A 15660-nucleotide genomic window follows, 5' to 3' on the forward strand; every position below is an offset into this window, starting at 1 on the left:
TGCAATAGCTGGTTGAGAAAGGTTTTTCTTAAACTGTTCAACAATTTGCTCACGCATTTGTTGACAAAGTGGTGACTCTCGCCCCAAACTTGTTTGTGAATGACTGGGCATTTCATGGAATCTACTTTTATACCCAATCATGGCCCTCACCTGTTCTCAATTTGCCTGTTCACCTGTGGGATGTTCCAAATAAGTGTTCGATGAGCATTCCTCAACTTTATCAGTATTTATTGCCACCTTTCCCAACTTCTTTGTCACGTGTTGCTGGCATCAAATTCTAAAGTTAATGATTATTTGCACAAAAAAAAAAGTTTATCAGTTTGAACATCAAATATGTTGTCTTTGGGTTGAAAATGATTTGCAAATCATTGTATTCCGTTTATATTTACATCTAACACAATTTCCCAACTCATATGGAAACGGGATTTGTAGATCATAAATCATGCATCTCACCTGTATAGAAGAAGGCTGAGCAAATTCCAACAAGTTGGTAGATTTTGACAGTCAATTTAAACACAGTAATGGCGAAAACGACACAAAAAGACGTTTGGCTCCACCTCCCTTTTCTTCACAAGGATTATGAGTCATTCTTCATCTGAACAGGAATATAACAAGTTTCTATTAGTCGACATTCCTAATGACAGCAGACCTTGTACAGTAAATTATGTTTTATTAGGTTTGTTGGCTTTCATGAGCAGTAATCAGTTATGTTGTTGGGGAAAAAAAGCATATGTCGTGAGGCGTTCTAGAAATTAATGCGCTGCTTATGCTTAATATGTTCAAAATATGTAAATATTACATATTTTTATACATGTGCCTGTTACTATATTACATATATACTTACAGTATGTATATACAACCTTACTGGATGTGTTTAAATGTTTCAAGGGCTTTATAGGCAGAATAGAGCGGATCCCTTACGCTCCATTGTGTAAGCGGACTTTTGATCGCATTTATCTAATATTTAAATAACATTAAAGAAATACTTCCGTCGTCATGTCTTTCATAATGATCGTGAACGATTCCCCAAAAAGTGCACTTCCCCTTTAACAAACTTGATCTTTACATGAATGGAAATCAATAAAACTGAACATATTTAAAGTAAACATATTTACCTGACTGTTAACAGTCAAACAAAATGAAATTCCTCCCCAACTTCTACATTTTAAGTTCTTATATAAGCAATAGAGCACTAATTGCTAGCTGAGAACAAGAACGCTAGTAGATAGCTGGCAACTAGAGTGCTAATTTCGGGCTGGCAACAAGAGTGCAAATTGCTCGCTGGCAACTAGAGTGCTAATTGTTAGCTGGCAAGTAAAGCGCTAATTGCTCACTAGCAACAAGAGTGCTAATTGCTAGCTGGCAGCTAGCACTGTTAATTGCTAGATAACAACTAAGGTGTTACTTGTTAGCTGACAACTAGAGGGCTAATTGCTAGCTGGCAAAAAAAGGGCTTATTGCTAGCTGGCAACTACAGAGCAAAATGTTAGTTGTCTACAAGAGCTCTAACTGTTTAGATGGCATCCAGTGCCACTATTTGTTAGCTGGCAACAAGAGCGCTAATTGCTAGCTAAAATACTAACGCAATTTTAAAAATATATTTTTATATTACATTTTAATTTTAAACCTGCAAGGTTAGATGTGTATTTAAATGCATTTATATTTTGTGGATAAATTGCAGGAGGAATATAAAACATAAAAAAAGTCTAATCAAAAGTACCTCTGCAGACTCCCTAGAGGTTGCCCGCCCCCTGTTGAAGACTTCTGTTTTAAACTGTGAATTGAGAATTTAAGGTTTCCATATCAGAAACCACATCAGTTGAAATCACAGATAAAATATTAGCAATAAAATATCAATAAACTCACTGTTTTGCATCATTGAGGCCACACCGCTCTCCCAGCTCGTTTGACTTCTGTAATCTGCACAAAAACAGTAATCATCTTTGGTTACGTTATGTGAACACATGAACACAAATACAACCCCCACTGGATACCGAGGCTTGTAAAAGGATGTCAAACTGTGGTACAGGGCTTTCAAAAATATGTCCCCACGGGGGCATTTTGGCTTTTGGCATAATTAAGACACATGTTGTATGCTACATTACACATTAGATTTTTGACAGTAACATAGACTTAGTATCTGTCAACAATTATTGGATTTACTTTTTTTTGGCACTTTATATTTACAAAACATGTAAAAGCGTATGTGGCCTTTTGTGGAAAAAGTTGAGACCCCCTGCTTTAGAACACGATGTGTTGGTCATGTGGAGTGGAAGATGATAACTAACAATCTGAAATTTGAACTTTAACCCCGGCCTACTCAGAATGACAGCCATTTTGCGGGTTCTGTCGTAAGAAATACTTTAGGTAAAACAGTATTAGCGAACAAACCATATTTTAAGAAAATGAGTAGTTGCATATTTTCACCCCAATATAATAATAATAATAATAATAATAATAATAATAATAATATTAGTAATACAATGATTGTACATTTTTAGAATAATGATAATCATCATAATAATATGATAATCAAATTATGTACACTGTAAAATAAGTATTACTGGCAGCTCAATCGTCAGATGTTTACAGTAGAATAATAATATTACATTTTCAGTAATTTGGTGTAAAAACCACTGTAAATTTTACTTTCTTACTTGTTCTTACTTTTTTAAATTATTACTATTTTTATTACTTGTGTAATTTTGTTTATGCAATGTATGAACGACAACCATAAAAATACCTTTAACCTGAACTCACACTTTGTAAGTAGTGCAGCAGAGCGATATGGCAAATATTATTACAGTTGTTTTTACTATTAATGACTATTAATTAACTGAGTGAGTTTTTGCGGTATAGAGGAATGGTATTTTCATTGGAAGGGAAGTGTGCTAGGTTTTCCACATTTGTGTTTTGTTGTACACAAAATAGGAATAAATAAAAACAATACATAATAAAGCTTATCCATCCATCCATTCAAATAGAACATTTTAAAATATCAGTAAATAAGGTGTCTAAAGATCATAGATTAATAGGATAGCAATAATAAATGACAGAATACCTAGAAAATGGCTATTCATTTACAGTTATTTATTTTAATGTTTTGACATCAAGCCTAAACATGTTCTTAATTTCTGACTGCATCAAAAATAAAAAATAAAAACACGTTAATGCGTGTTGAAGCTGAATTAAGACGACCAACATGAATAATGAAAGTGAAAGTAATACTGACTATTTCAACAGATAGTTCGGTTGACTGATTATTAGAGAAGGTATTGATGAATACCAAATAGTCCTGCTTGGCTTAAGAATAACTTTGAAAGATTTGAAAGCTTCTAATTTTCTTGTCTTGAAGGAAGTGCATAATAATGACGAGGGAGGAGGTCTGCACGTACAAAGAGCCAGGCCGTCTATGAGGCACCTTGTCCCCGCTACGACTACAACACCTTCAGCCTGTGTACGAACACAAAGATCGCATCCACCCGCTGGCCTTTTTCTTTGTGCTTTCGCAGGATTTCGGTGTCGGTGCCTCGTTAGTTGTGGCTCGTAAAAAACCCAGAAAAAAAAAAAAAAAAAAACGCCGCACAAACCCGCGCCGGGGAGCCCAAAACTGACTTAAAGAAAATTACTAATGACAAAAAGAAACGAAGACCATTTTTTATCCTTACCTAAATAATGCCCATAAATGACACTATAATTATTTACAAATAATAATAACGGTTAGTGTTTAAAAAATAAATCAATAAAAGCTTTCATTGCGGTTCACACATATTTTTTATATTTATGTTGAAGAAGCGAGAAGGCTAATTAAGCAAGAGTATACCGCTGTACACGTTTTACAATAAAACATAAATATGCAGGATGTCCCTAAAATCTGCACATATATACGTTCTAAAAAATAACTAATGAAGTAATGCAAAACAATGAATGGGCTATCGTGGAAAAAATACATTCAACAAAAAATAACACACATATTAAAGTACATTAAAATAAATACATTAAATGAAGAAAATGTTTACTTATATTCTATATAACATGAACTTATAAATTAGTAAAACAACATTGACCTGTATATATATGCACGTTTGTGCCAAAAGAGGTACTTTAGAAACCCCCTGTATAATGCAAACAATGTATCAAGCTTCATGGGTTCATACAAAATAAAAATATATGGTAATTTTATGGCATCAAATGGTAAAAAAAAGAGGATATTGTTGAAATGTTATCCAGTCCCCAAGTGTCTGCAACGTAATTAAGTATATTTTAATTACTGAATGCAAAAGAAATAAGGTGTTAATGAAAGATGCGACATTTATGTCTGAAAAAAAAGTTTATTTTAGTATTTCAATTCAAAAAGTGAAACTCTTACTCTCATGAAGTATTCCATTCACGTATTCTTAATGTATATGATTATAGTTCATAGCTAACAAAACCACCAAGTTCACTATCCTTTAAAATGTGAAAAAAATGTCCAAAAGTTAATTATTGTATTAGTTTACACTACAAAGAATTCCTGAGCCTTAAAATTGTCTTTTAGGGCTGAATTGAACTCCTGAAATCAATCACATGTTGCCCATATTCTATTTTATTTAGATCTAATGTGCTTCATTAGAACATATTTCCACTACTTCTAAATTCACACGTTTACATCTGGGATAAATTAATTTTGACCTGATTAATAGTGCGGTTAATTTGCTTAATTATGTCGTTATTTAACCCAACTTAATTGGACGGTCAATATCATCAATTATCAACATGTTTATCAAAACCCATGTTGTTAGATAAACAAAAGAGCCTGGATTAAATCACTTTGCCATAATTCTATAAATCATATTACCGTGTGTTTAATTTAATGATGTGAATGCCCTTACATTTGACCAAAAAGGCAGGAGTGTCCAAATATTTTCCAGGAGGGTTTATACCAATCAAAGAATGTGTTTGCATTTTTACATTTCAACAAATTGTACTTGTATTTGTAGAAAATTAGGGTGTCATTTAAAAAAACAAACAAAAAAAACCTCTTGTTGTCTGCAAATTTTGCACTAAGGGATATACGTCTCTTTTAACCTATATAGACTCAAAAAAAGAATTGGATATAGCCGATTCGTCAACACATAAAAGAATGATATATGGTAATGTACACTGTAAATTCACTGTAAATTCATAGCAAAGTGTTGGCTAATGATTGCATCACTTTCACAGTAGCATCTACAGTAATTTACTGTGAAATATCTTCACTGCAATTTGCTGTGAAGTTACAGAAGACTATGATTACAGTATTATACTTTGAAATAACAGCTAATTGAATTGTGAAAGTGTATTGCAACTTTTACAGTCATTTTTTTGATGTTACAGTATATTTTGATTAGAGCATTTTAGTGTAAAAAATACTGTTAAATATTGGTATTGTTTACAGTGTAATAATAATGTATATTCACCCATATATATATATATATGGCATTGTGGATACAATGTATAAAAACATATAATTCGAGAATAAATTGGAAAAAAGCATGTTCTATCGCTTATGATTAAGGGTTAATCAGTAACAGTTGGTAAACATCCAAAATCAGTAATGATAATAATGATAATAATAATAACAATATTAATTGAGGATTATCAGATTTGTTGTCGAGAAACATAGAAATATACAAAGTCAATATCGTGATATTGTGCAGTACAACAATTAGCAAAGTAAGATAAGATAGCTTTAGAAGTATTTGGTTAGACGCTGTACCAACAAAGTGTTAATATTTTGCCACTCGCAATAAAAAAAAAAATCATTAACTTTTGGTCTTCTGAATATCCAAAGCCATTAAGTTTTGATATATTTATCCCCTTGACAGACACGTTTTATACACATCAAAAATATCCAAGTAAAAAGTGATAAAATGAAATAGAGAGGAGACCGTGTTCATAAACATCTATTGTTTGAAGATTGAAACAGAAACATTGTGTGGTGTTAAAATGACTTTCAAGCATTTACAAACACAACTTTTAAGAGAGGTGAAAGGGACAGAATGAAAATAAAGTGGGCCTACCTTTTTGTGGCATTCTGTAAGAAGAGAACTTATGTTTCGTTTAGTTTTCCAACTGCTTCTTTCTTCTATTCTTTCCTACAATTACTTTCTCCTTGACTGAAGAGACAAGTGCAGAGACACACAGAGCTGATGGAGGGAGGAGACAGGAGGTGCAGTGGGAGGGAACAGGAGGAGGGCTATGGAGGTTTCCTACAGAAAGCACTCTGCTGGTACAGAGAGGGGTGGCGTGGCTTGATGGTAGTCACTGCAATCGTGTCTTTGGACAAGAAACTTCACCCACCACACTGTATGAATGTTTGTTGCAGGACTCCCTTGGAAAATACTTTTGTAATCTCAACGGGACTTTCCTCTGTAAACAAATGTTGAAAACAAGTCAAGTATACAAAATGGTAGTGGGGAGTTAAAGCTGGAATATACTCTCTCATCACCTAGCTTGTGTCCCCTCTGACTGTGTCTTGTTTCATTTATAGTTATTCTGTGGCAGGGTGGCGCCAGGCTTGTAATTCTTTTCCAAAACACTAAGGGGCAGTGTCTCTAGAAGGAGCAACCGCAACTGTCGATGACTAGATATTTACCTTCTTGTGATGAGTGATGACAACCACAACATTATCATATTTGTCTACACTGGAACTAATCTTTCAGAATCATCAGTTTACTTTCAATGGACGTTTTACTCATAAACCACAGGAAAATGTGTTTGTGAAGATGGACTGTGCAACTTCTGAACGAGTCGTGGAGAGTGCTATAATGTAATTCAAAATAAACAAAACTGTTAAATAACCAGTGTGTAAGTCAATGACATGCTAGTGTTAATGTGTATGGTCATGTGTTATTGATGTTCAGAATTCTCATGTTCACACACACCATGCTAGAAAGATAATTGCCTGAGAATGAGGAAGTGTGTTTGAGAGAAAAAGACGTGTGTGCACAAGAGAGAATATGGGTTGAAATTGAACTTGTTAGCACAAGATTGGCTATACAAGATAAAAAGAGTGTCGTACTTGGTGACCTCTTCTGGACACAATAAGCTGAAAAACGACACATTCAGTAATTATTTTTAAAGTGCACTGAGCTATAAAGTACACAATATCAGTTTGCATGAAAATGTTCAATCACAGTTGCTTTATCTCATACAATAATTTGTGCATTTCAAGCACGTCTGCTCTCCTGTGCTCAGGGACCCTTGTCAGCAAAAGCTGACCAATCACATGTCTGTCTGCGGGAGTCTACGCAGGGGGAGAGGGCAAGACGACGTCGTCTACGCATGTTACTTGACATGAAAGTATACACTAAGCTTTATTCAACCGTATAAATCAAGTCAGTAGATTTGAATTGTAGTTTTTGCATATTTTTCCAGTATAAAGTACCTACTCAGTACCTCCAGGAATTTTTGATTGCACCAATCCATGCAAACTCAACCAATCCATAAGAATCGATTTTAGCTTCCCCGCACATTTTGGCCAATCAGCACGATTTTCGCCAATATATCAACCCTTTATTGATCAAATGACACAATTGTCGCCTTCCTGTTTATCTTCCATCCATCCATTTTCTACCGCTTGTCCGTTTTAGGGTCGCGGGGGGTGCTGGAGCCTATCTCAGATGCATTCGGGAAAAAGGCGGGGTACACCCTGGACAATTAAGTCACCACCTCATCCCAGGGCCAACACAGATAGACAGACAACAGTCACACTCACATTCATCACATATATTCTGCTTAAAATGTCATTTTGATATTTATTACAAACTCACTTCAACACTAGGGCCAATTTAGTGTTGCCAATCAACCTATCACCAGGTGCATGTTTTTGGAGGTGGGAGGAAGCCGGAGTACCCGGAGGGAACCCATCGGGAACCCATGCAGTCACGAGGAGAACATGCAAACTCCACACAGAAAGATCGCGAGCCCAGTATCGAACCCAGGACCTTCGTATTGTGAGCATACTTTCCAACCCTCCCGAATTTTCCGGGAGACTCCCGAATTTCAGTGCTTCTCCCGAAAAACTCCCGGGACAACCATTCTCCAGAATTTCTCCCGATTTCCAGCCGGACTTAAGGCACGCCCCCTCCAGGTCCGTGCGGACCTGAGTGAGGACAGCCTGTCGTCACGTCCGCTTGGCCAACCAAAAAGTAACCACAGAACACTAGACGGTATAGTGTTCCGTGGTTAGTTTTTGGTTGGCCAACGGTTTACTTTGTATTGACGTCAAGTGTGGGAGTCGGTTCTGACTCCAACCCAGAATATTACACTGCCCATACCTACGCTCCTTCAAAGGCTGTGCTACTGGCTGCAAAGCATTGCACTTTCAAATACAACAATGAGTAGAGAGGAGTGTTTTGTGTGTATATGTGTAAATAAATGAACACTGAACACTGAAAAAAGTATTTATTTTATTTATATGTATATATATATATATACAGTATATATATATAGATATATATATATATATATATATATATATATATATATATATATATATATATATAATAAAATACAAATATATATATATATATATGCTACAATTCATTGAAAGTTAAGTATTAATGTTATTTATACATACATATATATATATATATATATATATATATATATATATATATACATACATATATATACATACATATATATATATATATATATATATATATATATATATATATATATATATATATATATATATATATATATATATATATATATATATATGTAAGAAATACTTAAATTTCAGTGATGTCTAGTTATAAATATACACCTACCCTCTTAACGCCGCCCACCGGCCCCGCCCACCCGACCCCGCCCACCTCAACCCCCCCCCAAAGAAAGCCATTTCTGCGCAAATGTCACAAAGTATCCCGCTTACATTACGCCAAACAGCACAGAGACAAGCCTCAAAACTTCTGGAACAAAGTAATTTGGAGTGATAGCTTTCTTCTGGCGACTCGACCATGCAGCCCATTTTTCCTTGTGCATCTTGAAACAGCCACACCACAATTTTTCAGAGAGTCCTGTATTTCAGCTGAAGTTATTTGTGGATTTTTCTTTGCATCTCCAACAATTTTCCTGACAGTTGTGGCTGAAATATTTGCTGATCTACCTGAATCCCTCAATTTCCACTTCTTAATCAGCGTTTGAACACTGCTGATTGGCATTCTCAATTCCTTGGATATCTTTTTATACCCCTTTCCCGTTTTATGCAGTTCAATTACCTTTTCTCGCAGATCCTTTAACAATTATTTTGCCTTCCCCATGACTCAGAATCCAGAAACATCTGTGCAGCACTGGATGAAAGATGCAATGGTCTGTCAGAAGCCCAGAAACTCACTGATCTTTTATACACACACATGAATTACAAACAAACATGTCACAGGTGAGGATTGGAACATTGATTAGCCATTCAAACCTGTTTGTGTCAACTTTTGTGCATGTTATCAGATCAAAGTCACTGGGGTATGTAAACTTTTGATCAGGAACCTTTGAGTACTTTCTTTTGTCATTTTGATTTAAAAAGAGTAAACACAGTTGTTTCCAAATGAATAGCTTCACACAACCATTAAGCATGAGTGGAAGAAAGGTTTTTGTGTTACCATTCATATTCTCTGAAGAATGGCCAAGAAATCATAAATTCTCCCAGGGTATGTAAACTTATGAGCACGACTGTATATATATTTATATATATGTATTTATTAAACTGTCAAAGTTAACTGTAATATCCTTCAATGGCACTCATGCGCCCTACTTCTTTTTGACCCTCAGGCCATCTCGTCGCGTGGGAAATGCCACAGAGAACTATCCAAGCCACAGAGAACCCAGACACCTAGACACCTGTCACAACTGGCGCCCAACTGGCCTGTGGCTAAAAAATGACGGAACAGAACCCCTTGACAGCGCTGGGACAAGTGCTGGTGGACGTGGCAGCGATGAGCCAACATCAGCTGGAGGCGGTCCGCCAGCAAGTGGCGCAGCAGAGCCAGATTTGCAGGCGCTGGCTGGCCGGGTGGGAGCGGCACCACCACCAACACCAACAGCTTCCATGCAGCGCATGGCGGAGGCTGAAGACCCCCAGGCGTTCCTCGACATTTTCGAGGCCACGGCGGCCGGAAGAAGAATGGGAGGTGCTCCTGCTGCCGCTGCTTTCTGGGGAGGTGCAGCGGGCAGCGCTTAGCCTACCGGCGGCCTCCCGGGTGCACTTTCCGGACCTGAGGAGAGCGGTACTGGACCGGACCGGCTGCACAGCGGAGGACCACCAACGCCGGTTACGGGCGCTGCGGCTGGGGCCAGGGGACTGCCCATTTGTGCTCGGGCAGCAGCTCCGAGACGCAGCGACCCGATGGCTGTCAGAGAGCCCGGCGTCTCGGTCCGCGCGGAGAAGAAGATTTATTAATGAATTCTCAGAGTTCGTTGCTGATCTAGTGACGCACGCAGACAATATAATCATAATGGGGGACTTTAATATCCATATGAATACCCCATCGGACCCTCAGTGCGTGGCGCTCCAGACTATAATTGATAGCTGTGGTCTTACACAAATAATAAATGAACCTACGCATCGCAACGGCAATACGATAGATCTAGTGCTGGTCAGGGGTGTCACCACCTCCAAAGTTATGGTACTCCCGTGTACTAAAGTAATGTCCGATCATTACCTTATAAAATTCGAAGTTCTGACTCATTGTCAACAAACTAATAATAATAATAACTGCTATAGCAGCCGCAACATTAATGCTGCCACAACGATGACTCTTGCTGACCTACTGCCTTCGGTAATGGCACCATTCCCAAATTATGTCGGCTCTATTGATAACCTCACTAACAACTTTGACAATGCCCTGCGCAAAACCATTGATAGTATAGCACCGCTAAAACAAAAAAGGGCCCCTAAAAGGCGCACCCCATGGTTTACAGAAGAAACCAGAGCTCATAAATTATCATGTAGAAAGTTGGAACGCAAATGGCGCGCGACCAAGCTTGAGGTTTTCCATCAAGCATGGAGTGATAGTTTAATATAGTATAAACGCATGCTTACCTTAGCTAAAGCTAAATATTACTCAAATCTCATCCGCCTCAACAAAAACGACCTTAAATGTTTGTTTAGTACAGTAGCATCGCTAACCCAACAAGGGACTCCTCCCAATAGCTCCACCCACTCGGCAGATGACTTTATGAATTTCTTTAATAAGAAAATTGAACTCATTAGAAAGGAGACTAAAGACAACGCATCCCAGCTACAACTGGGTTCTATGAACACAGATACAACTGTATCTACGACGGATACTGCAATACAAAATAGTCACTCTCTTTTTGATGAAATAACATTAGAGGAACTATTTTTGGGATAAAACAAACAACATGTTTACTCGACCCACTTCCTGGGAAACTTATCAAGGAGCTTTTTGTATTATTAGGTCCATCAGTGCTAAATATTATAAACTTATCACTTTCCTCTGGCACTGTTCCCCAAGCATTCAAGAAAGCGGTATTCATCCTCTGCTCAAAAGACCTAACCTTGATTCTGACCTCATGGTAAACTACCGACCGGTGTCCCACCTTCCCTTTATTTCGAAAATCCTCGAGAAAATTGTTGCACAGCAGCTAAATGAACACTTAGTGTCTAACAATCTCTGTGAACCTTTTCAATCCGGTTTCAGGGCAAATCACTCTACGGAGACAGCCCTCGCAAAAATGACTAATGATCTACTACTAACGATGGATTCTGATGCGTCATCTATGTTGCTGCTTCTTGATCTTAGCGCTGCTTTCGATACCGTCGATCATAATATTTTATTAGAGCGTATCAAAACACGTATTGGTATGTCAGACTTAGCTTTGTCGTGGTTTAACTCTTATCTTACTGACAGGATGCAATGCGTCTCCCATAATAATGTGACCTCGGACTATGTTAAGGTAACGTGCGGAGTTCCTCAGGGTTCGGTTCTTGGCCCTGCACTCTTTAGTATTTACATGCTGCCGCTAGGTGACATCATACGCAAATACGGTGTTAGCTTTCATTGTTATGCTGATGACACCCAACTCTACATGCCCCTAAAGCTGACCAACACGCCGGATTGTAGTCAGCTGGAGGCGTGTCTTAATGAAATTAAACAATGGATGTCCGCTAACTTCTTGCAACTCAACGCCAAGAAAACGGAAATGCTGATTATCGGTCCTGCTAAACACCGACATTTATTTAATAATACCACCTTAACATTTGACAACCAAACAATTACACAAGGCGAATCAGTAAAGAATCTGGGTATTATCTTCGACCCAACTCTCTCGTTTGAATCACACATTAAGAGTGTTACTAAAACGGCCTTCTTTCATCTCCGTAATATCGCTAAAATCCGTTCTATTTTATCCACTAGCGACGCTGAGATCATTATTCATGCGTTCGTTACGTCTCGTCTCGACTACTGTATCGTATTATTTTCGGGTCTCCCTATGTCTAGCATTAAAAAATTAGAGTTGGTACAAAATGCGGCTGCTAGACTTTTGACAAGAACAAGAAAGTTTGATCATATTACGCCTATACTGGCTCACCTGCACTGGCTTCCTGTGCACTTAAGATGTGACTTTAAGGTTTTACTACTTACGTCTAAAATACTACACGGTCTAGCTCCGTCCTATCTTGTCGATTGTATTGTACCATATGTCCCGGCAAGAAATCTGCGTTCAAAGAACTCCGGCTTATTAGTGATTCCCAGAGCCCAAAAAAAGTCTGCGGGCTATAGAGCGTTTTCTATTCGGGCTCCAGTACTATGGAATGCCCTCCCGGTAACAATTAGAGATGCTACCTCAGTAGAAGCATTTAAGTCCCATCTTAAAACTCATTTGTATACTCTAGCCTTTAAATAGCCCCCCTGTTAGACCAGTTGATCTGCCGTTTCTTTTCTTTTCTCCTCTGCTCCCTTTTTCCTTGAGGGGGGGGGGGGCACAGGTCCGGTGGCCATGGATGAAGTGCTGGCTGTCCAGAGTCGTGACCCGGGGTGGACCGCTCGCCTGTGCATCGGCTGGGAACATCTCTGCGCTGCTGACCCGTCTCCGATCGGGATGGTGTCCTGCTGGCCCCACTATGGACTGGACTCTTACTATTATGTTGGATCCACTATGGACTGGACTCTCACAATATTATGTCAGACCCACTCGACATCCATTGCTTTCGGTCTCCCCTAGAGGGGAGGGGTTACCCACATATGCGGTCCTCTCCAAGGTTTCTCATAGTCATTCACATCGACGTCCCACTGGGGTGAGTTTTCCTTGCCCTTATGTGGGCTTTGTACCGAGGATGTCGTTGTGGCTTGTGCAGCCCTTTGAGACACTTGTGATTTAGGGCTATATAAATAAAGATTTATTGATTGATTGATTGATCCAGTTGAAACACGCTCTCCGGGAAACTCGCGCTCAGCCACGTCTCCGTGAAGCACAAAACACAAGATGAGGAAAAGTCCTTGTTTCTTCTCATCAGTAACACTAGCTCGTCCATCTTGTTGGCAAGTGAGCGGACGTTGGAGAGAACGATGCCAGGTACAGGCGTGCATAATCCCCGTCTGCGGAGATGGACAAGAGCGCCCGCTCGCTTTCCTCTTCGAAACGGTTTCCCTCTTTTGATCAAAGAATAGACCAAATCCGCAGCTGACGCTAAGATGACCGGCAATAAGTCCGTAGGGATGATGGATCTGATGTTCAGTAGCTCTTCGCGGATGTAAGAGCACGGGGACACACAATTTACGCACAAAAACAAACAAAACAGAGCGCACGAGAGCACCGAGGCAGCCGTGATCAGTGCCATGATGATCAAATATCATATATATATATATATATATATATATATATATATATATATATATATATATATATATATATATATATATATATATATATATATATAATATACCATATTTTTCGGACTATAAGTCGCAGTTTTTTTCATGGTTTGGCCGGGGGTGCGACTTATACTCAGGAGCGACTTATGTGTGAAATTATTAACACATTATCGTAAAATATCAAATAATATTATTTAGCTCATTCACGTAAGAGACTAGACGTATACGATTTCATCGGACTTAGCGATTAGGAGTGACCGTTTGTTTGGTAAACGTATAGCATGTTCTATATGTTATAGTTATTTGAATGACTCTTACCATAATATGTTACGTTAACATACCAAGCACGTTCTCAGTTGGTTATTTATGCGTCGTGTAACATACACTTATTCAGCCTGTTGTTCACTATTCTTTATTTATTTTAAATTGCCTTTCAAATGTCTATTCTTGGTGTTGGGTTTTATCAAATAAATTTCCCCAAAAAATGCTTATACTCCGGAGCGACTTATACTCCGAAAAATGCAGCATATATATATATATATATATATATATATATATATATATATATATATATATATATATATATATATATACATATATATATATATATATATATATACAAACCCTGTTTCCATAAGGGTTGGGAAATTGTGTTAGATGTACATATAAACGGAATACAATGATTTGCAAATCATTTTCAACCCATATTCAGTTGAATATGCTTCAAAGACAACATATTTGATGTTCAAACTGATAAACATTTTTTATTTTTTTTCAAATAATCATTAACTTTAGAATTTCATGCCAGCAACATGTGACAAAGAAGTTGGGAAAGGTGGCAATAAATACTGATAAAGTTGAGGAATGCTCATCAAATACTTATTTGGAACATCCCGCAGGTGAACAGGCAAATTGGGAACAGGTGGGTGCCATGATTGGGTATAAAAGTAGATTCCATGAAATGCTCAGTCGTTCACAAACAAGGATGGGGCGAGGGTCACCACTTTGTCAACAAATGCGTGAGCAAATTGTTGAACAGTTTAAGAAAAATCTTTCTCAACCAGCTATTGCAAGGAATTTAGGGATTTCACCATCTACGGTCCGTAATATCATCAAAAGGTTTAGAGAATCTGGAGAAATCACTGCACGTAAGCAGCTAAGCCCGTGACCTTCGATCCCTCAGGCTGTACTGCATCAACAAGCGACATCAGTGTGTAAAGGATATTACCACATGGGCTCAGGAACACTTCAGAAACCCACTATCAGTAACTACAGTTGGTCACTACATCTGTAAGTGCAAGTTAAAACTATCCTATGCAAGGCGAAAACCGTTTATCAACAACACCCAGAAACGCCGTCGGTTTAGCTGGGCCTGAGCTCTTCTAAGATGGACTGATACAAAGTGGAAAAGTGTTCTGTGGTCTGACGAGTCCACATTTCAAATTGTTTTTGGAAACTGTGGACGCCGTGTCCTCCGGACCAAAGAGGAAAAGAACCATCCGGATTGTTATAGGCGCAAAGTTGAAAAGCCAGCATCTGTGATGGTATGGGGGTGTATTAGTGCCCAAGACATGGGTAACTTACACATCTGTGAAGGCGACATTAATGCTGAAAGGTACATACAGGTTTTGGAGCAACATATGTTGCCATCCAAGCAACGTTACCATGGACGCCCCTGCTTATTTCAGCAAGACAATGCCAAGCCACGTGTTACATCAACGTGGCTTCATAGTAAAAGAGTGCGGGTACTAGACTGGCCTGCCTGTAATCCAGACCTGTCTCCCATTGAAAATGTGTG

General features: G+C 38.3%; 1 protein-coding gene across 1 annotated transcript in view; it reads right to left on the bottom strand.

Annotated features, from left to right (window-relative positions):
* The window catches only part of LOC133612100 (paired box protein Pax-6-like), a 74958-nt gene extending 68904 nt beyond the window's left edge, over positions 1-6054 (bottom strand). The window contains exons 1-2 of the mRNA XM_061969268.1: positions 6042-6054; positions 1867-1920 (exon numbers count right to left, since the gene is read on the bottom strand). Of these exons, the coding sequence (XP_061825252.1) occupies positions 1867-1920; positions 6042-6054 (67 nt within the window). The remainder of the gene's footprint in view (positions 1-1866; positions 1921-6041) is intronic.
* Between the last annotated feature and the right edge of the window lie 9606 nt (positions 6055-15660).

This window comes from Nerophis lumbriciformis, linkage group LG10 (genome assembly GCF_033978685.3).
Source record: "Nerophis lumbriciformis linkage group LG10, RoL_Nlum_v2.1, whole genome shotgun sequence".
NCBI classification, from domain to species: domain Eukaryota; kingdom Metazoa; phylum Chordata; class Actinopteri; order Syngnathiformes; family Syngnathidae; genus Nerophis; species Nerophis lumbriciformis.